The sequence below is a fragment of the Astatotilapia calliptera genome, chromosome 20 (genome assembly GCF_964374335.1).
Source record: "Astatotilapia calliptera chromosome 20, fAstCal68.1, whole genome shotgun sequence".
Lineage (NCBI taxonomy): Eukaryota > Metazoa > Chordata > Actinopteri > Cichliformes > Cichlidae > Astatotilapia > Astatotilapia calliptera.
Window position 1 is genome coordinate 21028277 of NC_137441.1, and position 25618 is coordinate 21053894.

General features: G+C 39.2%; 1 protein-coding gene across 1 annotated transcript in view; it reads left to right on the forward strand.

Moving 5' to 3' along the window:
- The window catches only part of ntsr1 (neurotensin receptor 1 (high affinity)), a 90435-nt gene extending 84220 nt beyond the window's left edge, over window positions 1-6215 (forward strand). Inside the window, exon 4 of the mRNA XM_026154669.2 lies at window positions 252-6215. Coding sequence (XP_026010454.1) covers window positions 252-507 — 256 coding nt within the window. The 3' untranslated portion in view covers window positions 508-6215. The remainder of the gene's footprint in view (window positions 1-251) is intronic.
- The last annotated feature ends 19403 nt before the right edge of the window (window positions 6216-25618 follow it).

Here is a 25618-nt window from a genome sequence, read left to right on the forward strand (position 1 = left end):
TGATTTTATTGTTTTTCGGCAGTACAAGTACCACATGTAGTTGAGATTTTTTTTTTTTTCCAGTTTTGGATGAGTCTCGACACCATGTGGTGCTCCGGAGGCTGTTCAAATGCACTAACTTTGCTGTACAAGTCACACTGCACCTGTGTATCTTTTTTATGCAAAGCATTAAAAGTAATATATTTATGTTTAGACTTAAACATTGGACATATAACTATTTCCTTATACTTCTCCCTTGTGTTTTCTTCCAGTGAGTTATATGACTTCTACCACTATTTCTACATGCTGACCAATGTCCTGTTCTACGTCAGCTCGGCCATAAACCCTGTCTTGTACAACCTGGTATCAGCCACCTACCGTCAGATCTTCTTCTCCACGTTGCGGTACTTCTGCATGCCCTGCCGTCACACAAACAGGAATCAACCATACCCCCTCAACCGCCACTCCATTAGCATCTCCAGTAGCCACACCCTTTCCACTAACATCATTAAAGAGACGGCATACTGATTAAGCTGCAGATAAACACACCTTCTTTCACTTTGTCATACATTCATACATTGCCACATCTTGATTACATTTTCCCAGAGGAAATTATGGCATTGAGTTGGAGAATGTGGTCACCATCATCGTCATGTGAGGTTAAATTCTCACTCATTAAATGCTCTGATTTAATTTCAGACACATTTTCTCATGGATTATTGTGTTTCATACCTTTAACATGAGATTGTTAAATCAAAAAAGAAAATACGATGGATGGAAGAAGAGGGGGGGAGGCAAGACTTTACAAAAGATACTGATGTAAATTATTTATACTGTATGTTTGTACATATATGTTTTTATTTCACCAATCACTGAAATGAATTTAATGGGTGGTGTACCTCACTGATTCAGTTTTTCTAAACATTTAGCTTATGTAACTCCTAAAAGTATTTTCTCAAAAACAACGCCTTGTAGAAATACTTTGACCACAACAACAGCTATGATGTAACCTTCCTTTCGGATGGATTCATCTGAGGAGAAACCTAGCTTTGATGTTAGAAACAGTGCAAGGATCATGTATTTCTCTAAAATCTAAGTTGTATTGACAGCTGTATAGGAAGAATCTCTTGCATCATTAAAATTTACTTCTCTTGTGTGATTTGGCTTTTGTAGAACAAGCTTTTCAGCTAAATTCTTTTTCATTTCAATTTTCATTCTTTTCCTGGTGATATGCAGACTCATTGCTGATATGGAATAAGTGTTATACTTGCAACCTGCTGAATGAGAATTTTATCTACACAAAAAAGGGACACAAAAAAGGGGGGGGGGGGGGAATCTGTTTATAGGCTACTTATCAGTGAGGAGGTGAACAGTAAAATAAAAACCATAAAAAAAGCCCAGCAACATAAAAAAAAACCCAGTAACATTAAAACACTTTGATCCCCCCATAAATAAAACCTAATGTGATTTCCTGATCTTGATATTTCAGGCCATGGGGCAGTACTCAGGTAACACACTAATGTTTGAATACATCAAGGTCAAAGTTTTAGCTCTAATTTGAAGCTGTGATGCTGAAGAAATAAATGGCAGAGAGCACTCTGCATAATACCGTGCACAGATCCCGAAGCACAAAGACTGGTTTAATAAGGAAAGCTGATAACCAGTGTTGTAATAACGCATTATGCATCTCTAACTGGAGTTTTAGGTTTTGTCAAGCCAGCTTATACTGAAAAAGCCCTGCTATGTTAAACTTGTTTGTTGTATGTTGTAAAGTCAGAGAAACACTTTAATCACCCGCTCTTAGATAATACGTTGTGCATGTAGTGCAAGTGATTTACAACTTATAGCACTAATTTATACAACACCACCTATTCTGATTTAATATATACGGTGGTGTCAGTGAATTAGCAGCAGTTAACCATGTGATGCACAAGATGTTATTTTCAGCAACTACCAAGAGAGCCCATGCTTTTAATTTATTTATAACAGAACCTTCTATGCACTGATGTAACCTACCTGGAGATATCAATGATATTCATAATAGAAAAAAGCAGTAATGGTAAAGGGTGAAGATCACAGAAGTAGAATCACTCATTGCAAAAGTCTTACTTTTGAGTTTTACTTTTGCAGCCTGCTTTTATGTTTGCCAGCATACACATCAAAGGATCCTGTAGCATACAAGCACTGGCTAAATAGAAAGTGCAGCTGTGGCTGATGGGTGTGTCATGGGTTTTCCAAACATTTAGGTATAAATCAAAGCACTGAACAAACTAATACCTTGACCTTATGATGGAAAAATAAAGTGATAACCCCCAGATGATTGCAGTTTTTCCCAGAGGGAAAAAATAAACAAAAACAGCTCACATCACCGCCCCTCCAAAAATACAAAAAAACAAATCAAGGCTACACTTTGGGGCCGAAATATGCAAAATATGCACAGAATATTCTGGGATATCAATTTCATAGTTGTTAATCCTTTTTTTCTCCACATAACAACAACTTTGTGAACTACATGGTGTTGTTTCATATATAGAAAAAGGTTGTCAGTGTTTTCAAAAAGGTTTAACCTCTGTGTCTTGTTTGTTCCTTTTAAAAAACTGACCCTTTTTTATTATTATTGGTGACAGTTATATGCTGTTTGTTGTAATACGACTTGAAATGTGTTCCTATGTGTTTGTGTTTGTATATTCTTTTGCATGTGCCTCATTGGAACTTCAGCCAGACAATAGATTTCCTAAAACAGAAATTGACCCAAAATCAATTGACCCTAAATCAAAAATACACAAAAAATTTACAAATTAATACAATGCACATGTACTTGTTGTTTTGTAAATTATACGGTAAGAACCTTTACATAGATGTTTTCTAATTGTTATTTTTCCTAGTCCAGAAATAATTGTAATACCTCTGCTACAGCAAATTACAGTGGGGCAAAAAAGTATTTAGTCAGCCACCGATTGTGCAAGTTCCCCCACCTAAAATGATGACAGAGGTCAGTAGTTTGCACCAGAGGTACACTTCAACTGTGAGAGACAGAATGTGAAAAAAAAATCCATGAATCCACATGGTAGGATTTGTAAAGAATTTATTCGTAAATCAGGGTGGAAAATAAGTATTTGGTCAATAACAAAAATACAACTCAATACTTTGTAACATAACCTTTGTTGGCAATAACAGAGGTCAAACGTTTACTATAGGTCTTTACCAGGTTTGCACACACAGTAGCTGATATTTTGGCCCATTCCTCCATGCAGATCTTCTCGAGAGCAGTGATGTTTTGGGGCTGTGCAACGCGGACTTTCAACTCCCGCCACAGATTTTCTATGGGGTTGAGGTCTGGAGACTGGCTAGGTCACTCCAGGACTTTCAAATGCTTCTTACGGAGCCACTCCTTTGTTGCCCGGGCGGTGTGTTTTGGATCATTGTCATGTTGGAAGACCCAGCCTCGTTTCATCTTTAAAGTTCTCACTGATGGAAGGAGGTTTTGGCTCAAAATCTCACGATACATGGCCCCATTCATTCTGTCCTTAACACGGATCAGTCGTCCTGTCCCCTTGGCAGAAAAACAGCCCCATAGCATGATGTTTCCACCCCCATGCTTCACAGTAGGTATGGTGTTCTTGGGATGCAACTCAGTATTCTTCTTCCTCCAAACACGACGAGTTGAGTTTATACCAAAAAGTTCTACTTTGGTTTCATCTGACCATCTGATATTCTCCCAATCCTCTGCTGTATCATCCATGTGCTCTCTGGCAAACTTCAGAGGGGCCTGGACATGCACTGGCTTCAGCAGCGGAACACGTCTGGCACTGCGGGATTTGATTCCCTGCCGTTGTAGTGTGTTACTGATGGTGACCTTTGTTACTTTGGTCCCAGCTCTCTGCAGGTCATTCACCAGGTTCCCCCGTGTGGTTCTGGGATCTTTGCTCACCGTTCTCATGATCATTTTGACCCCACGGGATGAGATCTTGCGTGGAGCCCCAGATCGAGGGAGATTATCATCCATTTTCTGATGATTGCTCCCACAGTTGATTTTTTCACACCAAGCTGCTTGCCTATTGTAGATTCACTCTTCCCAGTCTGGTGCAGGTCTACAATACTTTTCCTGGTGTCCTTCGAAAGCTCTTTGGTCTTGGCCATGGCGGATTTTGGAGTCTGACTGTTTGAGGCTGTGGACAGGTGTCTTTTATACAGATTATGAGTTCAAACAGGTGCCATTCATACAGGTAACGAGTGGGGGACAGAAAAGCTTCTTACAGAAGACGTTACAGGTCTGTGAGAGCCAGAGATTTTCCTTGTTTGAGGTGACCAAATACTTATTTTCCACCCTAATTTACGAATAAATTCTTTACAAATCCTACCATGTGGATTCATGGATTTTTTTTTTCACATTCTGTCTCTCACAGTTGAAGTGTACCTCTGGTGCAAATTACTGACCTCTGTCATCATTTTAAGTGGGGGAACTTGCACAATCGGTGGCTGACTAAATACTTTTTTGCCCCACTGTAAGTGGAACACTGCGTGAAATGCCCATCCAACAAGTGATTGGCAGCCAGTGTCTATTAGAGACTTACATATTTGAGCTATGTAGATCTTATATCCAGTGGAAGTTGTGGAGCTCACTTCCATTAGACCAAAGATCAGTGGACACTGTTGATACCCTTAAAAAGAAACTTAAGCCTGTTCAGGCTTTTTGCTTTCATTTAGTTTGATCTATTTATAGAGTTTTAATTGTTGTATCTTATTCTGTATTGTAAAGCACTTTGTGAATTTTGTTCTAAAAAAAACACATTATCAATAAACCTTAATTACTTATGTTTTTGTAGAATATTTTGTCTTTTGTGAACATTCGAATAAGAGTTGGCAAACACACAGCTTATGAGAATGTGTCTATTTAGCAAGTAGCTATAATGAAACCCAATCAGACAATTATCTTGTGACATGGTGAAGGTGAGATTTTTTTTTTAGATGATATCAAATGTTAAAACTGTGGCTGCTTTATTTAAAGCAAAAAAACATATGCTCATTTTGAATTTGATTCCTACGTGCATCAGAAAAGACTAAACATGACATTTTTTGTATTGTCCTTTCCTGATGTGTCAACTGCTTCCAGCGGGTGACAGGTGTGGAGAGCAGGCAGGTCAGTTTAGTACCTAGACTCTTTTACTGTGCTTCCATACTGATGAAATATGCACAGAATATTTTGACATTGTCTTGCTGAATAAAAGAAATGGCCGTTCCTTCTCTCTCTCTCTCTCTCTCCTAAAGTTTGCCTTTTGTCCTATCTCTTTTTGCTCTCTCCTCTTATCCCCCAGTCATGGTGGACAGATGTGAGCTTGGTTCTGCTGGAGGTTTCTTCTGCCAGAGGGAGTTTGTCCTTCCCACTGTCGTCAAGTGCTTGCTCATAGGGAGTTGTGTGGTTGGGATTTCTTTCTAATATTGTTATCTTACAATATGAAATATATATATATATATATATATATATATATATATATATATATATATATATATATATAAATGAAAATGAATTGAACTGAATTGGACATTCTTCCGCATGCAACATATATGTGCAAATTACTTATGTGCACTATTATTATTTAAAGTTTAAAGCTAAATGGGCTCCCTATTCATTAGCTGGAAGAGTGCATGGTGGAGTTTAAAACACTTTTGAGAATTATTATTGGAATTATGAACCAATTCCACAATTTCCTTAATCTTTTAATTAGATAACTTACAGCAGATGAGGGATTAAACCTATTCTCTGTCATTTTACACTGAAAAACAATTACAACTATTTCTGTCACAGAGTAGATCTTCCCATCTTTACATTAGGGGGATTTTTTTTCACACCCAATGTTTTGGCTCTTGCTAATTTAGCTAGTGAGATCCACCACTTATATTTGTAACAGTTAAAATTTCAGTCTTTTATTGCCCAAGTCTCAGTTTAAAAAAAAAAAAACAACAAAAACATGTAGATCCATCAAATTAAAAGTGAGCATATAGTACTTAAATAAATAAATATAAATGATAAACATCACTAAGTTTATACATATAATATGTTGTTTTTTTTGGTTTTTTTAATGTTGTACATTTTCAACTTGCTGTTAAAATTAACAATGTATTTTGTTTTTTTACTATATGATTCTGTTCTGCAGATGTGTATAACATTTCTCTCAGAATGTGCTTTTGTTTCTATATAAAAAGAAATAATAAAGAATGGAGAGATGCAGATTACAGTTTGTGTCTGTCTTATTCCTGTCAAACTGTCTGGGATTTTCTGGGATAACATGAGGTATTAGCACATGTTTATCTGTGAAGCAGGTAATGAAACTCTACAGAAGCCTCTGGTCTGAGCCTCCTGTTTGATTCAGTTTTCAGAACCTCAACACTGCAGCTCCTCCACTATCTAAAGTGAACACCTTTACTAATTTTCCAGAACAGAATAAGATACAGAGTTCAACCATGAAGAAACTTGTAATTACAATACATACTTTCGTAAACTATATCATTTTTAAACTCACCAGTTTTCCTAGTCTGACTTCTTAGTTGACTTCTTCATTTTAATCAGCTTAAAGCTCTTTGGTCGACACTCGTCCTTTGTCTTAAAGTTGGATCCTCATTCGAGTAAAGTACCACACTCTGTTTACCCTTGTTTAAAGTTAAGCTTTTATTTCTCTAATTAATCATTACACATGATTAGCAGAGGTTCAGCTGTTCTGAACACTCACTACAGAGCACATCCTCTCCATAATGCTGGTCTGACAAGAAACAAGTGAGATTTTACGCTGTTATTGCTGCAGAAATCGACAAGCAACAGATAAAGAAAGTTTCACTTTGCCAGCAGCTGTACAGCCTGGTAATATTCTCCTGAGAACCACCCTGTTTATTTATGTCCTCTGTAATGGACATTTGTGTTTTGCTCTTTTTTCTTTTGACTTATTTGAGCTATCCTAATAAGTCCTGGCATACCATTAATACCTCATGCATTTGGGTGGCCTCTTTTAGCTCCAAAAAGGAAGGAAATTACCAAAAAGAAGGTAAACGGGAAGATTTATTTTTCCTCTGCTTCAGGAGGATATAAAAATATAAGATTGAAGAGTTACATTATTTTTTTCTGACCCACAGATTTTAAATAGAATAAAAAACTATTTCTGTTGAAATAGATGGAAGTTGTACATTTAAATCCTAATTTAGTTGTATGATTTTTAGTTCTAGTTAAGGGAGCTAAATTTGTATTATCTAACAGATAATTTTGCTAACAAATTTCATAGATTCCTTAGAACAAATCTATTTTATCTCTAAATCTCTTTTTTATCTCTAAATTTTTTATCTCTAACTTCAATTTTATATTTATTGTTGTTAAGAGTTTATCTACAGAGTTTGATGAAAATATTTTCATTATTTCATTTCATTTTATTCACAATTTTTTTTAATATATTTTATATATATTTTACAGTTTCAATGTATAAAATATATGTATATGTAGATAAGCAACATATAAAAAATAAATTAAAAATAAACAGAGCAGAAGGTGCTGGTGTGGTTAGCACTGTTGCTTCACAGCAAGAAGTGATTTTGGTTATATTCATAAGATGGAAGACGGTGGGGCCAGGTTTCACAATGAACACACCTGAAACTCTGGCTGATTGGGACCCACACCGAGTTTCACACCTTGGCTCAGGTGATTAGAGGATCATCAGGGGGTCTTTTTGTCCCTCTGTGGGGGGATACTCCCACTAGGTTTATATCTGGGACTCTCCACCATTTGACCGTAGAACTGAAGAAGCTTCTCGGATGAGAGGTGAAACGTCTTCAAGTAACTTAAAGAAGTCCAGATGCTTTACTTTGCAAGCTCCTTTGACTACGATGACCTGGATGACTGAGAACCTTCACAGACGAAACTATAGAACATGTCATATTGCACTGTCAGAAGTATCAGGTTGAGAGGAGACAATTGATCCAAAACCTAAATAACATAAAAATCAAACTGGACCTTATTGATTAAAAAAGTAAATGTTATCAGGCCTTATTTCAGTTTTTAAAAGAGGGGAAACTGTTTTAAAAACTTTTTTTGAGCGACGTTCCAGACCACACTCCATATCAGTTGGTGGCGGTAATGCACCTTTCAGTTTTTTGCCAACCGCCAATAAAAATGTAGAAGAAGAAGTTGCAGCATCTGGTGAAGTGAGTGTGCTGAAAGGTGAGTCTTTACAGTGAGCTCTCCACACACATTATACACAGTGCAGGTAGAGCACTGCTTTGCCCTTCTGCGTCGCCTGATGGTTCTCCAGAATCTCTTCGAGGCAGTCTAAAAGGCTTTTTCCATGGCCTCTCTAAATTCCTCCCGCACCCAAATATTTGCTTTAGTCACTGTAGCTTGCCTCCACCAGTGTGTGAATGTGAGAGTGAATAAATATTGGCATTGTAAAGCGCTTTGGGTGCCTTGAAAAGCGCTATATAAATCCAATCCATTATTATTATTATTATTATTATTACTGCTGGAACCGATTCAGCTTGGACTGTTGGTACTTATCGGCTGCCTCCGAATTCCCACAGACTAACCAAGTCCAACAGGACTCCTTCTTCAGGGTGATGGTTCCCCTCATCTTCAATGTCCACCATCTGGTTCGGGGGTTTCTGTTACGCCAGCAAGGGCCAGTGCATGAAAAAGGACCCAAATGCAGATTTAGGCAGAGGCAAAACTGCTGGATTTTCAGTGAGACTTTATTTACAGAAACACAAGTTAAATACTTAAGTTCAGAAAACATGGGACAAGCATCTAAACGTGAGTCAGAAGCAATCGTGGGTTGTGGACAGAGGTCGCTGAAAAAGAGGGAGAGAAATGCTAGTGGAATGCTGAGTGAGGTGGTGAGGAGGTCACTCATTTTGGGTTATAATGTATAAAAGTTTAGTCTGTTTTGTAAATCTTCCTCATAATGCTTCAAAAAAGGAGAACTATTCTGTGTATGGTCAGAATATTGAGAATAATAAGTGACTTGTGATTGACAAGTCATTAGCCAATGAAAGAGTGGTTTCATTGAAATTATTTATGCTCAAAATAAAAAAAATAAAAAAAAATCTTTTAAAGAAGAAAGTTTATACTCAAAGATTAACCCAACTGATGCTGCCACTGAATAATATCTTAACAATAAAAATCTACCGTACAGTGAGACAGGGGAAGAGGGGTCCAGGGGTTCCGAGGGTATGTCCAGGGCTCTTGGCTCCGTTTGAGAAAGGAAACACAGTCAGTCCAGAAATCCCTGCCGCGCCTCACACTCTCCATCAAGTAGATACCAGGGAAAACTGGCTGGGGTCCAGGGAGGCCTGTGTAGGGAAAACAGAGAACAACAATTAACCAGAGAACTAGAATAGAATAGCCTTTATTGTCATTGTACAGAGTACAACGAAATTGGAGTGCCACTCCCTTGGTGCAAGATTCAATAATAAATCTAAATGTAAAATATAAAAAGTACAATAAAATTAATATAATGACAGTATGACCGCCGTAGTATTTGCAGTCCAGGAGAGGTCATCAGAGATCTGCATGCCCAGAAACCTCATGGAGTGTACCCTCTCCACACAGTTCCCGTGAATGTAAAGTGGGGCCGGGTCTGCTCTGCCCTTCCTGAAGTCCAAGATAAGTTCTTTAGTTTTCGTGGTGTTCAGTTGGGGGTTGTTAACTGAACACCACTCAGTCAGTCTGTTGACCTCATCTCTGTAGTCCGACTCATCCCCCCTTGAGATGAGTCCAACCACTGTGGGAGTTTTTCCTTCCCACTGTCGCCAAAGTGCTTGCTCATAGGGGGTCATATGATTGTTGGGTTTTTCTCTCTATCTATGAAGCGCCTTGAGGAGACTTTTGTTGTGATTTGGCGCTATATAAATAAAATTGAATTGAATTGAATTGGTGTCATCCGCGAACTTTATGATGGTGTTTGAGAGATGGGTAGGGGAGCAGTCGGATGTGTAGAGCATAAACAGGAGGGGACTCAAAACACATCCTTGTGGAGACCCAGTGCTGAGTGTGATGGTGCTGGACAGGTGGGGGCCGAGTATGACAGACTGTGGTCTATTTGTCAGGAAGTCCTTGATCCAGAGGCAGATGGGGGTGGAGAGTCCCAGGTGAGACCGTTTCTGGACCAGGATCTCCGGGATGATATGATTGAATGCTGAGCTAAAGTCCAGAAAGAGCATTCTCACATAGCTTCCTCGGTGCTCCAGGTGACTCAGCGCAGTGTGGAGCGCTATGGTGATGGCGTCCTCGGTGGATCGATTTGTCCTTTAGGCAAATTGGTGGGGGTCCAGAGTGGGAGGCAGACCGGCCCTGATGTGCTGACAGACCAGTCTCTCAAAGCACTTCATCACTACAGGCGTAAGTGCAACAGGCCTGTAGTCATTTGGGCTGACCACAGCTGTCTTCTCGGCGATGGGGATGATGGTGGAGGTTTTGAGGCAGGGCGGGACGGTGTTTGATGACAAGGAAAGGTTGAAGATTTTAGTGAAGACTCCGGTCAGTTCGTCAGCACATGCTCTGAGAACCTTTCCATGTATTCCATCAGGACCTGCCGCCTTCCTGGGATTCACTGACCTTAGAACACACCTCACTTGGTGCTCCCTAAGTGTTAGTGTGCCAGTGCTGGGGGCGGGTGGAAGTGGTGTGACAGCTGAGGGCCTGGTCGTCTCAAAGTGGGCGAAGAAACAGTTTAGATCCTCAGCCAGCGAGACATCAGTCCTAGATGTCGCCTGGTTATTGCTTCTGTAATTGGTAATGTGATTGATCCCCTGCCACATTTTTTCTGGGGTCGTTGTCAGCAAAGTGATCTTCAATCCTCCTCCTATAGGCAGCCTTAGCTTTCCTGATGCCTCTACTCAGGTCTGCCCTGGCCGCCCTATACGCAGCCCTGTCCCCTGACTTGAAGGCAGTGTTGCAGCTTTTTAGGAGGGATTGCACTTCGCTATTCATCCAGGGTTTTTGATTTGGAAACACCCTGACCCTTTTGTTGACGGTGACATTGTCAACACAGTTCCTGATGTACAAGAGTACAGTGTCCGTGTACTCCTGGAGGTTGTGGCTGGAGAATAAATCCCATACAGTTGTTGAGAAGCAGTCCTGCAGTTGAGAGAGGGCTCCTTCAGGCCAGGTTTTTATTGTCTTTGTCTGGGGCTTTGTTTTTCTCAGCAGGGGGGTGTAGGTGGGGGTGAGGGACATGCAGAGGTGGTCAGATCCAGCCAGGTGGGGGAGGGGTGTCGCTCTGAAAGCATGCCTGATGTTTGAATAGACATGGTCCAAAGTGTGTTCTCCTCTCGAAGCACAGTCTTTAGGCATGCTTTGTTAAAGTCACCGGCGACAATAAAAACCCCATCGGGGTGGGCAAGCTGTTGTTTGTTTATGGTGTTGAGCAAGAGGCTGAGAGCCGTGCCAACGTTAGCATCCGGCGGTATATAAACAGCTATCACAATAACTACTGTAAACTCCCTCGGGATGTAAAAAGGTCTGCACGAGACTGCCAGAACCTCCAAATCAGGAGAACAGTGTGTGTGAATGATCCTGTTGTTACAACACCACTCGTTATGCACGTAAACACATCCTCTGCTTTTACCTGAGTTGCTGTTTCTGTCCTGCCGGTGTAGCGTGCGGCCTGCTAACTCGACTGCAGCGTCGGGAATCAGCGGGTGAAGCCACGTCTCCGTAATAAGGATAATGCTGCAGTTACGTGCAAAGCTCGTGGTGGCTATCTGTAGCTCCAATTCGTCCAATTTGTGGGTGATGGATCTGGCGTTCAATAGGAAAAGGCTCGGAAGTGCTGGCCGGTGTGGATGTTTGCGTAGCCTAGCGTCTGAGCCCGACCGGCATCCCCTCTTCTGCTTTCTTTCTGTGTGTTCGCTGATATTCGCAAGAAACAGACAAACTATATTTAAATCCTAGGTCAATTAGGTTCTGGCGACTGTAAGAGATGGTGGCGTTGCAAACATTGAAAAATATCCACATTAAAAGTAAAAACGAGCACCAAACTGGAGAGTTAAGAGCCGCTGCACCCGTGCACGCCGCCATCTTGGATAGGTCAACTAGGAAGCACAAGGAAGAAAACAACTGATAGCCGGGCAACACTAACTGAGAATAGTACAAGCAAGGACCAACACTCCAAAGAGGCCTTAAATGGCGTCAGGGGCAATCAACCTGAATGACCATCAGGTGAGATAGAGGGTGAGGATCCAGGGAGGGAATGTCAGTGGAGTGTCATTTTTAGATCTCTCCAGAGGTGTTCAGTTGGGTTTATGTTTGGGCCCCTTTAAATGGGCTCCAGTGAACTGCTTTCTTTTTTTTGAACAGAGCTGTTTGGGGTTCTAACTTTCTTCAAGCACGCATCACAAATTAATTTCATTAATTAATGCCGTGTTTAGTGTCGAGAACACTAAAAGCCATCTAATTATTGATCCAACTTCAAATGGGGTTGGAGAGTGTGTGAGAATAAACAGCTACATGTCACATGGTTTCTTTTTTATTTACATCACTTGCTGAATGGTCTTTCTCCTGTTCATTCTCCCGGTTACATTACGCTAACGCAGATGGACGCAGATGTACAGAGAAAAATGTCAAAGGAAGACTGGAAAAATAATTGAAAGTTGAGAGAAAGAAGAGCGAGAGAGAAACAAAAAATTATATGGACAAAGAGAAACCTGGATGTATAAATTAAGCAAGAGAACCAAGAGGACAGACAGGGAGAGAAGTTTGGTCAAGCGTATGAACAGCATGTTACTGCCCAGTCATTGGAGGTAGGTAAACCAACACAGGAGGTACTCAAATCCAATCTCTGGGAATTTGCACAGTAAATAGTTTTCAGAGCCAACACAGGAGCTTAGAGATGGCTTTCCCACAGGTTTTTATGAGGGAGACGTCACTCTCATTAGCTGCAGTCTGACAGAAAAGGAGACCAGTCACTTAGAAATGGCCGGGTCACAGGCAACATTCCTCACTGTTCTCCCTTTCTTTTACTTCACTTTATGTTGGTACAATGATGCCAAAACTAAAAGCTGAAAAGTAATTTACAACTATACTTAGTTTGGGGAGCTTAGCTCCCAATCATAATGTCATGCATGCGGTGTCTTCTAATTACTTTTGATGGAATATGCTGTTTCCAAATGTAATCAACCCTTTTTACATTTGCAAATCTCAATTCAATTGGATAGACATTGCAAATATTACCTCCAAAAGCAACCTAATTAATTGGATGGGCCTACTGTAATTTCTAAGAATAATTTAGAGTCAATAATCAGAGATTTTAATCTAATCCACCATTTTTAGCAGTGTGTTCAGTTATCAAAAATGAGGCAAAGTTAAAGTTAAAGAACATCAATATAGTGGCAAGCATCCTGTTCGAGCCATGTTTAGAGTGGTATGGATCCTGCAAATTGCCACACTTCATATCATTATGTTCTCTTTAGAATGTCCACAGACATTTTTAAGTGTCGTACTGGAAAGCACTCAAATCATCCATCAACTACATTAAAAATTACTTCTGTTTTTCCAACTAACTTCATTATTTGCTCCCTTGTTCTCCCTGTTCTTGTACAATCTCCCTGTCCTCTTACTCTGTGTTTCCACCCTCCTCACTCAACTAGAAACTGGAAAATGACAGAAATATAATCTTATAATAATTATTATAAGAGTAAGTCGGGGATCCACAATCAGCAATAGTACAACAGACTGCTTAGCTATGTAAAATCATTATCAATGAATGTGGGTAAAGCAGAAACTACAGCTTTATCATTTTTGTTAAATTTAAGTGTTACAGTGAATAAAAAAACGAACTGATCCATATCAGTTTATTGCAATATCACACTGAATACAAACTGCTGCGGGACATAGACAGGTAACATCATTCTGATGTTTTGTCACCTGGATCTAGAGCTTTACTGTAAACAAAGAGTGAAGCTCAATTCAATCAGAACAGCAATAACAATTTTTTAGCTAAAATAATAATGCACATCGACTCTTTGGCATACCAGCAGACTAGTGAATCAGAAGGTTCAAACTACATTCGCTAGCGCTTTGGACACTATTTAGAGAACAAACAAAAATAAGCAGATACTTTAGAAGTCACAGTAACGTCCCCGCACAACCAGAGCAGTTTAAACTTTTGCTGTATTTCAGTTAAAGTGTGTTTTAAATCTGGATCACTGATGTGTGTCATGGAATTCCCTCTTTGTCGTCTTTCTCCCGCAGCAATGAAAGTCTTATTACTGATGACAATCCATGACAAGCAACAACAACAAATTCCAGAAAATAATACTAAAATATGCTATTAGTTATTTTTAGGGGCCCACTGTGCAAATTTGTTTTCAGAATGACGTGTTTTAATAGTCATTTTTGGATGTACAATTTTGGTCCACTGAGGGGGTTGTTTTGTAACTTCAGGCGACATCTTCTTTTTGACGTCTATTAAACTTCTAGTGTTATTGTCTGTAGGACCACCGTATACAGGCTGTTCAAATATGGTTGACATCTTTTCAATGTCAAACTTATTTTAGGCGTCATTTTTATAATGCTTCTACATGTATAGGCTCATGTTTCCAGAAACAGTTATGTGTGAAGGAATGCAGCGTGATTAGCAGACATCTGCTAGATGGCGGAGACTCTTGAGCTAAGACAAAAATGAGCAGCTGTGTGGTGGATTTGGAGCAGAAATGTCATCTTCTCACAGGCCAAAATGTGCGTACAAACAAAGACTGTCGAGTCGATAGTTGGGTTCATACATCCACACTTCTCCTACTTTCCATGGCAGGCTACCGATCACAACACCATTCACTTCCTCTTACAAAGCTCTTCACAATAGAACAGTGAATAAATAAATAAAAATATTACATGTATTAATCATATAAATGTCCTGCACCTGTCATAGATGTTCATATGATGTCCATAAAATTAGGCAGTCCAAAGTTCAAATGTTGAACTGGATTGATGTCCAGGTTAGGTCATGGTTGGACGTCATACAGATGTCCAGAATTGGTCATTGATCGACGAACCCAAGACATCGTCTGCACATCTATCCACTGTCCAATGTTTAGAGTGGGCTCTGATAAAATTTAGAGGGGCCTGAGCACCCTCGAAAAAGGTCTAAACTCACTAATGGTTAATGAACACTGTATTTAGCAATTTTCTTGTTAAGAAATTTTGTAAAGAAAGGGTAATGCAGTCAAATCAAAAGGTACAAAACAAAAGTTAAGTGTATGCCATACAGTACTACCTGTGAAATTGTGCATTGTAAAAATTGTGTATTGTATAAAATACAATACCTGGACTGTTTCACATCCATCTTACACAAGGAGCATAGAGAAAGTGTATCTGTCAACATTACCTTCTTATCAGTAGATCCTACATGTGGCTCCACATCTCCCTGTTTAGCTTCCAATGCATCACTTGCCTCCTCTTCGCAGAGGTGGAAGAGTTTTACTTCACCAACTGGGTCATGCATCCCGGTCAATCAGCAACTTGCTTTTAATCAGATTTAGGGCCTGTTAATGCTGGATTGGCTTCCTTTGACAGAAACTTGGCTAAACATGGATAAGTTGACCCCTTTTTCTGAACTTGCCCCTTCAGACTGTAATTATTGTTACAGAACACCAGCTTAGGCAGAGGGTTAGTCTTTAAAGACATTTTCAACTGCCAGCAGCTAACATCTGATGTTTCCGTCAGCTTTCAACTGCAAGTGTTTTAAATCAACTTGTCTACTCTTGTGCTGTGTGTACTTACATGAACCTAGACGTGGACTTACTGTTGTCCAGTGGCCTGTCCCTGTCTGAAACTTAAATTTGTGATGGCAAATTTTCAGTCACAACACTGTGATATTTGCAAAATCTCTTTCATGTCAGCCTGTCAAACCTCATTGCCTGTAAATCAATTGTGCATGATTATCTTGAGTACTGCTGGATGTTTTTCTGCTTATCAAAATAGTAATCATGCCCTCATTTTTCACAGGTCTTCTCCTCATTTGGCTGCTGACCACTAAGGCTACGTCCACACTGCAGGTCTTAATGCTCAATTCCGATTTTTGATCAAATCCAATTTTTTTGTCTGGTTGTTCACACTACAAATAAAATGTGACAGCAAACGCGCTCTAGTGTGAACTGTTCACGGCCCTCAAAGCGGCCCGCATGCGTGAAAGAAGATGTCACACACACGCTCTGTTTACAGAACTAAAAATGGTGGCTACAGAGCTAGTAGGTGTTGTTGCAGCAGTCTATCAATTTCTGTACAGTCGTAACCAACAGAATTTTGACAAATTAATTAGAGAAAGAAGGACACTGAGGAAAAAGAGAGCCCATTATCAGATATGGGTCGCATAGGGTCAAAAAAGTCGGATTTGATGCGCTTTCGCCTGCAGTGTGAACATAACCTTAGTCTCTCTGTTTAATTCCAACTGTTCAAGTATTCTTGAATCTAGCCTTGGCTAAGTAATGCTACCCAGGCACTCAGGTCTGTAGGTGAGCTGAAAGACTATTGAAAAAGGATAAACTTTAGTTTTCTTCTGACATACTATGAGATTCCTTGTTATATTGTCAAAAGGCTATGAGAGCAGCAAAAACAATACTATTGCATCTAAATCTAACTGTCACATACCCAGTGTTTATTGGTATTACTGACTGAGCAACATGTGACAACTTAAACCAGGTATTAAACTTACTTGCAAACATTTTCTTTTTTGATTTTAACCTGGGAGTCTGCTCTGGAAGCAACTTCTTTGAAGATCTGTAGCCTGGAGTACATCTGTGTTGGATTGGCACAGGTTGCTGTAGCCCTGTTGGTCAAGTCACTCTTTAAAGAGCCTAAATTCTACTGAGACTACGACAAAAACACCACACTGCAACATCCTCACTTGGATCATGGTTCCATTACAAGCAAACCACTCAGTCCCTGCCTAATGCCTTGTTAAAATTAAGAATGTCAAACATAAAAGTGCAAAGAAAATTATATTACTGGAAGGTACAATTAATCAGTACTATCGTCTGAAGTTTGACTTTTTTTTCTTCATTCAGTCTTTTTTTCTTTTTGCACTTTAATAAATCCACCAAAGTGACCTCTGTCTCTGTCTCTCTCTCCCTCTCTCTCTGTCTCTCACACACACACACACACACACACACACACACACACACACACACACACACACACACACACATAAAACTCTCTCCTACATCTTGTTTTTGTAATTCTTGTATGATATATTCGTAATTTGTGCTCACAGCATATTACATTATACCCTATATGCAGTTACTTATATTCATGGAACAATCTATAAAATCTCCTGCTTGAATGATATTTCCAATCCCTCAACCTGTGTGACAGGGTGATTCACAGACTCCTGTTTACTACTGTCTTATTGGTCCCATTTTTTTCATTGTTGTGACATCAATAGAGTCCTTTATGTGGACCATAACCAGCCTTAGAAAGCACTTCATAACTATCAAGGTGAGGGCTACAGGCCAATAGTCATTCAGTCCTGTCATTGAACGGGACAGTATACCACAAACCACTGGGGTCTGTCACGTTTTAGTTAACGGACTCAGGCGCAGACCGGGAATATTTACAGAGTTAACAATCAGTTTATTGACACAACGACACCAGGTGATGCTATTTACAACGTGCTGGAGGGAGGGGAGGGGGGTCCAGGGTTCCGGGGTATGTGAGGGGAAAGACGGGAATCAGACGCACTCCAAAGGCTCTCTCTCTTCACTCCCCACACTGGGGAAACACAAATCCACTCACTTGTCCACGGGATGACAGGCAGGCAGGGAAAGGTCCAGGAAAGATCTGTACACAGAAACTTTAGTTAGAGGCGAACAGACGGAAAGAACTCACAGATTCTGATTCTCAAACTACTGAGCGACTGACGCTGATAGCTCAACGATCCAGCGACGAGTGACACAGTGCTGCTGTCTTAAATCGGCCTTGTGATCATCCCGATGGGCAGCAGGTGCGTGGGCCAGGGGCGGGAGCCCATAATGAGCACCGCCCCGGCAGGTGAGAGAGAGAGAGAAAGAGAGAAAAAAACATGTTGCCTAATACAGGATCAGCTGGTGAGGCACAGGGACCATGACGGGGTGACTACATCACACAAGATTCAAGATACTTTATTTGTCACATGAATAGTTATATGAGTAGAACACACAGTGAAATGTATCCTGACACGCTCCCGGACTGTGCAAAAAGAGAGAACATTATATACATTAAGTGGAATATACAGTGGATATTAAGTGGATAAACATGGATGAGTGAGTTTGATGTGGAATTAGAGTAGATACTGCCAGGCATCATGTCTGACCTCACAAATGCACTTCTGAAGCAAAGTTTAATCCCTAGAAAGCAATATTAATATGCTCCTTTTGCACCAATTCCAAATTTAAAAGTATCTTTCTAAAGACAAAAAGCAAAATATTCTCCAAAATATATAACATTAAAATATATAAAACTGAAATGAAACCTAGAAATATTACTACAGCATAAAACATTTTTTGATAGTATGGATACAGTGCAGATGTAGCATGGTCTTTACACTATAAGCTGACAGATGAAGTTTATCGTCAAAGAGTTAGCTGGAGACAGTCAGCTGAGAAGAGTAGGGAATAACCTTGGTGAACTACAGCAGTTCATAAAATGTGACTTTCTCTGAATCAGAAAGTAAGACATTCGTTTACTCTTTTACAGTGGTGTTTCTCCAGTCACACCAGCTGAAATAGAGACGCTTTTATAAAAAGAGTGCACATTCAGTTCTTGTTTTCCTGAAACCTGGAGAAGTTGAAGGTGTTAAGACCTTTTGGACAACTGTGACATAAACCCAGGAAACAACAAACCATGAAGCAGATGTAGAGGATGTGCTGAGAAAAAAATTTGTATTAGTGACAAATACAACAATACACCTTGAGAGGTCTCGCAGAGTCCAAATCTCAGCAGGCAAGAGTTGTTTTGTTGGAACGCAATGAACCAACAAAGGCCCCACAGCATATTTGCCTTAGGCTGAGTTATAATGCTATATGTATTACTTTCAAACCATTTGGCACAGGACATTTAGTTTAGGACAAACAATACATCAGTGAACATAAACCAACAGGGTGCTGAAATGTCATTTCTCTGCAGTTATAACAGAACAATATTAGCAGTTCAGTTCAATTTAGTTTTATTTGTATAGTGCCAATTTACAACAAGAGTCACCGTATATTGTAGGGTAAAGGACCTACAATAATTAATATGTGTACTGTAAATGAATGTCACTAAGGAGAGAGTCTTAGCAAGAGGCCATTATATTGCCTGGAGGCTTCAGGAAATCAAGGCGCAACAATCCAAGATACAGGAAGCTCATCAGTGAGGACTAATGGTGGTGTTTTTTCCTTGATATTTCTGCTACACATGTTAAACACTGCTCACACTGCTCAGTAAGAACTTGATATAACACACACACAAACAAATATTCAAATGGAGGCTTCCTACACTGTAAAAGCACAAGCATTCCTGTAATTGTGCAGTAGCTCAGTGTAGTGTGTCTAATGACACCCCTCTACCTAATCTTGCTGAAAATGTTGCAGAGGGCAATTCAGGGGAGATTGTGTTTAGGTTTACTGTTCAGAATCTTACCTTCACAGTGTCTGTGTATCAGAGGATTAGATGGTAATTTTTTCATCAATATCGCCTGAAGACAATAACACAGTGGCAAACTGAAATTCTTTTTATGAATGCTATTTAGAGGGTGGGGGGTTGAACATAAACAGATTCAATTCAAATCAGTTCAGTTTTATTTATATAGCACAAAATCACAACAACAGTCACCTCAAGGTCCTTTGTATTGTACATTAAAGATACTTGCAATAATAGAGTGAAGTCCTGAACAATCAAATTGCCTGTATTAGTTCATCGCCATATTATTGTGTGAAGTTGCACTGGGTTGGGAGTGGTCGTGTGTGTGTGTGTCCCATTTCTGGTGAGCCATTGGCTATAATGGGGTTGGACTAATTAGAGGCAGGTGTAATTGATTTCAGTGAAACGCTAGTCTACTTATAGCCCACACTACAAACACTGCTATGTTATTTTGTCTCTCTGTACAGGTATGTAATGTGATGAAACCTGATATGTTTGGGATGGCTGGGTTGTGCGCTGTAAATTGTATAGTGAAGGTGTTATTTCGTCTCTCTGTGCAGGCCAGGGCCTATTATATGCCACATCCTAAAGGCAGCTGAGTTGCAGAGGCTGGAGTGACCACTGGCGATCTAGTGACAGGGTGGTGGGTCTCAGAGGACAACCACTAACCCTGCTGAAGTCAACATATTGAGTGCAACTGGCGTTGTGGCATAGCTGGCTCTGGCCTTGGACTGTGTGTTTTTACTTAATCCACAAATGGGACACTGGACTGTTTTAGCTTTTACCTTTTGATTATTGTGTTAATAAATTACCTTTTAGAATTTTATTGATTGTCATCTTTTTGCCCACAGTTGAGATGGTTGGTCAGACCTAGAATCTTTTTGTGTGTGTTACAAAATAACCCCCTTTGAGCAAACATTTGGCTACAATTGGAAGGAAAAAACTCCTTTTTAACAGGAAGAAACCTCCAGCAGAACCCAGCTAAGGGAAGGGCAGCCATCTGTCATCTGGTTGATGTTTATAAGAAGACGAAAAGATAAAACACACATTTAATAATAACTAATGCTTAAACGCAGAGTGGTGAGTGTGTGTATATACAAATAGTGAGTGAAAAAGGTGAGTGAACACGAATCAGACCCCAGCAACCTAAGCCTATTGGACTGAGGCATAACTAAGGGAGGATCCAGGTTTACCTGATCTAGCCTTAACTATAGCTTTGTCAAAAAGGAAAGTTTTAAGCTTAATCTTGGTAGTAGAGAGGGTGTTTGTCTCCCACATCCAAACTGGGAGTTGTTTCCACAGAAAAGAGCCCTGAAAGCTGTCAACTTTTAAATATCCTAGGAACTGGGAACCAGCAATTAAGTGCTATATTGATATGTTACTATGAGGTCTTTCAGATAAGATGGAGCCTGATTATTCAAGACCTTGTATGTGAGAAGAACATAGATGGGCAGTAACGAGTTACTTGTAACGTGTTACTGTAATCTGATTACTTTTTTCAAGTAACGAGTAAAGTAAGGGATTACTATTGCAAAATCGGTAATTAGATTACCGTTACTTTCCCATAGGAACGCTGCGTTACTGAAACCGTGATTTTTTTTTGCAAGAATGTCTCATGACAGTGATGTAAGCAAGTGCGCCGTTGATGACAACAGCTGTGCGCAGATCAACAATGGATCACATATCGATTGTGGGAGAGAGTATGAGCGTGCAGCGTTTAAAGCGTGGAAGTACTGACCTTACTTTGAGTTTGATTCCATAAAAAGTGACAAAAACATTAGCGTCCGTTGTGCGTGGGAAGAAAACTTTTTACAGCGAAAAAAACCCCTAAACTTCCGAGCAAGCACCGAGTGCGCAACGACGTAATGGGAAATTCACAGAGAAACTCGCGGATTCTTCCACTGACCGCTGCGGCACACCTGCACCAGGGTAAACCTCCGCCTACCCCCAGTCCTGCTTTACAGGTGAAAATAGAGCAACAGGACCGCTGAGTCTTTGACTTTATTTGTTTTCTGCTGTGTTTTACTTGCATCTATTTGAAAGAGTGAGTGTAAACACAAAAAATATTTTATTTTATGTGCTGGAATGTGCAGAAAATAGGTTTAAATGTTAAACTAATTTATTCAACTCAGAGAATGTTGCATATAATTAATTTTTTGCTTGATGCATAAAGTTAAAAGATTAAAACTAATAAAACAAGTTTTAAAAAGAGACTTTTTCATTTGATTACATTTTGTATGATGGATTATGCAGAAAAAGTAGAACTGGGCTGAAAGATCTATCGCTTTATCACCTCTTCAGGTTGTAAATCGTGTTTTTAAAAAGTAACTAAGTAACTAATTAATTACTTTTGAAAATAAGTAATCAGTAAAGTAACGGGATTACTTTTTTGGGGAAGTAATCAGTAATTAGTTACTGATTACTTTTTTCAAGTAACTTGACCAACACTGGAGAAGAAGGGTTTTAAATTCTATTCTGGATTTAACAGGGAGCCAATTAAAGGATGCCAATATCAGACAAATATGCTCTCTTTCTAGTCCCTGTCAGTACCCTCACTTATCAACTTTAGGACAGCCAGATAATCATAAATTACCATAGTTGAGCGTAGAAGTATTAAATCCATCAACTCATTTTTCAGCATCACTAAACTCATTTTAGAGTTTAATGCAAGAAAGCAGTCCTACATGTTTGTTGACATATCTTGGTCAAACAACTCAAAGATTCCTCTCAGCGGAGGCCAAAGTAATGCTGTCCGGAGTAAGTATCTGGTTAGACACCGGTTTCTAAGATTTTTAAACCAACCTCAGTTTGATCTAAATTTCATATAATACCCATTTGATATTTTGAATGATACTGCCTCTGGGAACCACATATAATGTAAAAAGAATTGGTCCTAGCACAATCGTCTGCAGATGATCAGTTAACTGTTTTACATCTACTCGTTCAAGAATTTTTGCGATACAGTGAAGGTTTGATACTGGCCTATAATGAGCTAAGACAAGTGATGGCTTTTTAAGTAATAGTTTAATTACTGCCCACTTAAAGAACTGTGGTACGTAGCCCATTAATAGAGATATACTGACCATATTTAAGATTGAAGCATTAATTAATGGTAGGACTTGTTAAAGCAGTCTTGAAGGAATGGCATCTAATACACACAAAGCAACTCAGTCTGATTTAAGTCTGGACTAGGCCACTCCCAAACCTACATTTGTTTGTTTATTTGTTTGTGTGTTTGTGGGTGGGGTTCAAATCATTGTCCTGCTACATAACCCGAATGTGCTTGAGCTTCAGGGCACACAAACCCTTCAAATTTTTGTCTCATCACCTTGGAACTCTTCCTTGGATGCCATTTTTGCCCCATCTATTTCTTATTATGATCCCAAAAAAAAAAGGATTTGCAATCCTTTTCAAACTGATTATGTCAGTGAATTTGTTTCTCATCTGTTCTTACATTTTGGCATTATATTATCATGCTATAAGTCATAATATTTGTACTATGTATTATTATTATCTATTTTAGCAGTCCTCAAAAGTTACAAATTTATCAGATATATTTGGACCACTTGTTATTTAGGCTGAAGGAATCATTAACAAAAAACAGATGTTATTTTTCTCTGGAGTGCAGCTTGCACACCAAAACACTACTTAAAATCAAATGGGTACCAAAACAACTAAAGAGTCAGAGAGAAAGAGAGGCAGAAAGGAACAGAGTGTGGGCTGTAGTGATTACACATTTAGTAAGAACTAATTATATGGTAATGGCAGTGAAACAATATTCCCAACAGGACATTTGGACATCACTGGCTGCTTCTCATAAAACTTTTAATTAACAAAGCAGCATCTTCTGAAATCCATCGTCTAAATTAATCAAGTTTAATAATAAAAAGAGAAAGGGAAGTGTAGGAGACCAGAACTGAGGCTGCCACAGTAGTTATCAAGGCAGGTCCAATCCATCAGCACAAGTAGGGCTAATTATTTGCAATCCAATCAGTCATTGCCTGTCAATGTAGAGAGTCATGACGTCAGTGGGATTGAATTTTGTTTTTAACACAGTAGAAATCAAAGCTGTCACCATATCTTTTGGTAATCTGACACCCAGTCAATATCAAATCTGTGCTTGCATTTTCTCACTTTACATGAGACACTAAATGACATAACATAAATTGAAGATGTTGATAGAAAAAAAAAAGAAAAACAGACAGATGCCAAATGGAGGGGTGAAGAATACACTTGTAAAGCCATTTTATAGTATATGAACCAGTTTGTGTTCAGGAACACACACAAAGACTATTTCACTGTATCATTACACAGTCAATGTTTCTGGGATGAATTACCACTTTAGCATTGTTGGATTTCGCTCACCTATCTAGCAAAGGAGCAGGACAGAAATGAATAAATAACAAAAATTTAAAGCTTTTGAAAATGGAAGATGAGACACAAACTGTTCTGTGAAGTGAAGAGTCTGCAAACATTAATGCTGCTATGGAGCTTGAACAATGCAGAGTGACATTAGTGACATCTGGCATTCAAGCAATGCTCAGCTGTTTTATGATATTTGTAATACATATCTCAGAAATATGATGACTCACAAAAGCACTGAGTGGAATTGGAGTGATGAACAGCTATCCTGATATTGGAATTGATGCTGAGGCAATTTTGCTTGAGTTTGCCAACAGAGAGACACACAATGAAGTTCAAATTGGCAGGAAAAACATTTCACATTTTTCTCATCTGGCTTTTTGATTGTCTGTTACAGCAGCTTGGTTTGTTCTTGCTGCTGTGTGTATTTGTTACAGACATTTTTAATGACATTGTAGTGTAAGGATGCAACATATACATGAGAGAGAGAACTACAAGACTGAATATCACCTAGGAAGGAGGATGCGCTTGGGGATGGTAGGAAGGAAGAACTCTCTGTGGATGACACTGGTTCAACTAGTATTTCCATTTTTGCAGATACCTTGGCTGTGGGTTTCTGCCAATACTGACTACCAATCTTATACCAGTGTTAAATTAATAATCTGTATTCCTTACTTTAAGGAAGTGACTGGAACTCATTCTTTCATGTATAAGGAAACATCAAACTCCGCTTGAAAACATTCCCTCACTTTGTAAAATAAAATATAACCAACGTTTACGTTGAAGAATATAAATTTTCTGATTTTTAGGGGTGTTTATAAGTTGAAATAATAATTATTGTTGTATTATATTTACATGTTTAGCTGACAGGGTAATCATAGTGGGTTTGCAGATGCAAAGTTAGGGAAGATTTTAAAAAAAAAATCTGCTTCCTCTGTCTCCTTCATGCTTTTTGCTCAGTAGACATATGTGTGTGTGTGTGATTCTGAAATCAAGACATTAAAAAACACCCTTCAACAGGGTCGGGTGTTGCCAGTTCCTGTCTCTTGTCAACGTGCTCTCATGAAATCCTCCACCAGTTTCTCTGTTTTACTCAGCCTTGCATCATCGCGTAAGGTTTAACTTCTGTATTCCCTCCTGCCGTATCATTCTTAGTCCACCTTCTCACCTCAAATCAGTTAGCCTGTAGGGGAGCCATACCAGATCAGAATTATAAAAAAATGAAATCAACCAATCAGCCAATAGTAATAGAAATTGTTATGTCTTCACATCAAAAAAAGGAAATGTATTGTGTTGAAAAGAAATCAAGAAATTTAAATTCAACCAAAAAAGCAAGTGAATAGGTATGCCGCTGTGCCCACAGAGATGCTACCTCCGCAAATGCTGTGATCAACAACTACAGGTGAAGCTTCTATTTAAATAATGCCATTAATATTCAATAAATTAAAGACAGACATTATTGTCCTTAAAGGCTCTAGCTTTTGCCATTTAGCAACAGCAACACTGGCTGCTGTTTGATCTCATGTGTTAGATTAAGCCTCATTCTTTTCTTTTTTTTCTTTTCTTTTTTTCTTCTTTTTTTCCTCTATTCTTTTCTTTCTTTTTTATTTTATTCTCTTCTTTTTCTTTCTTTTCTTTTTTTCTCTATTTTCT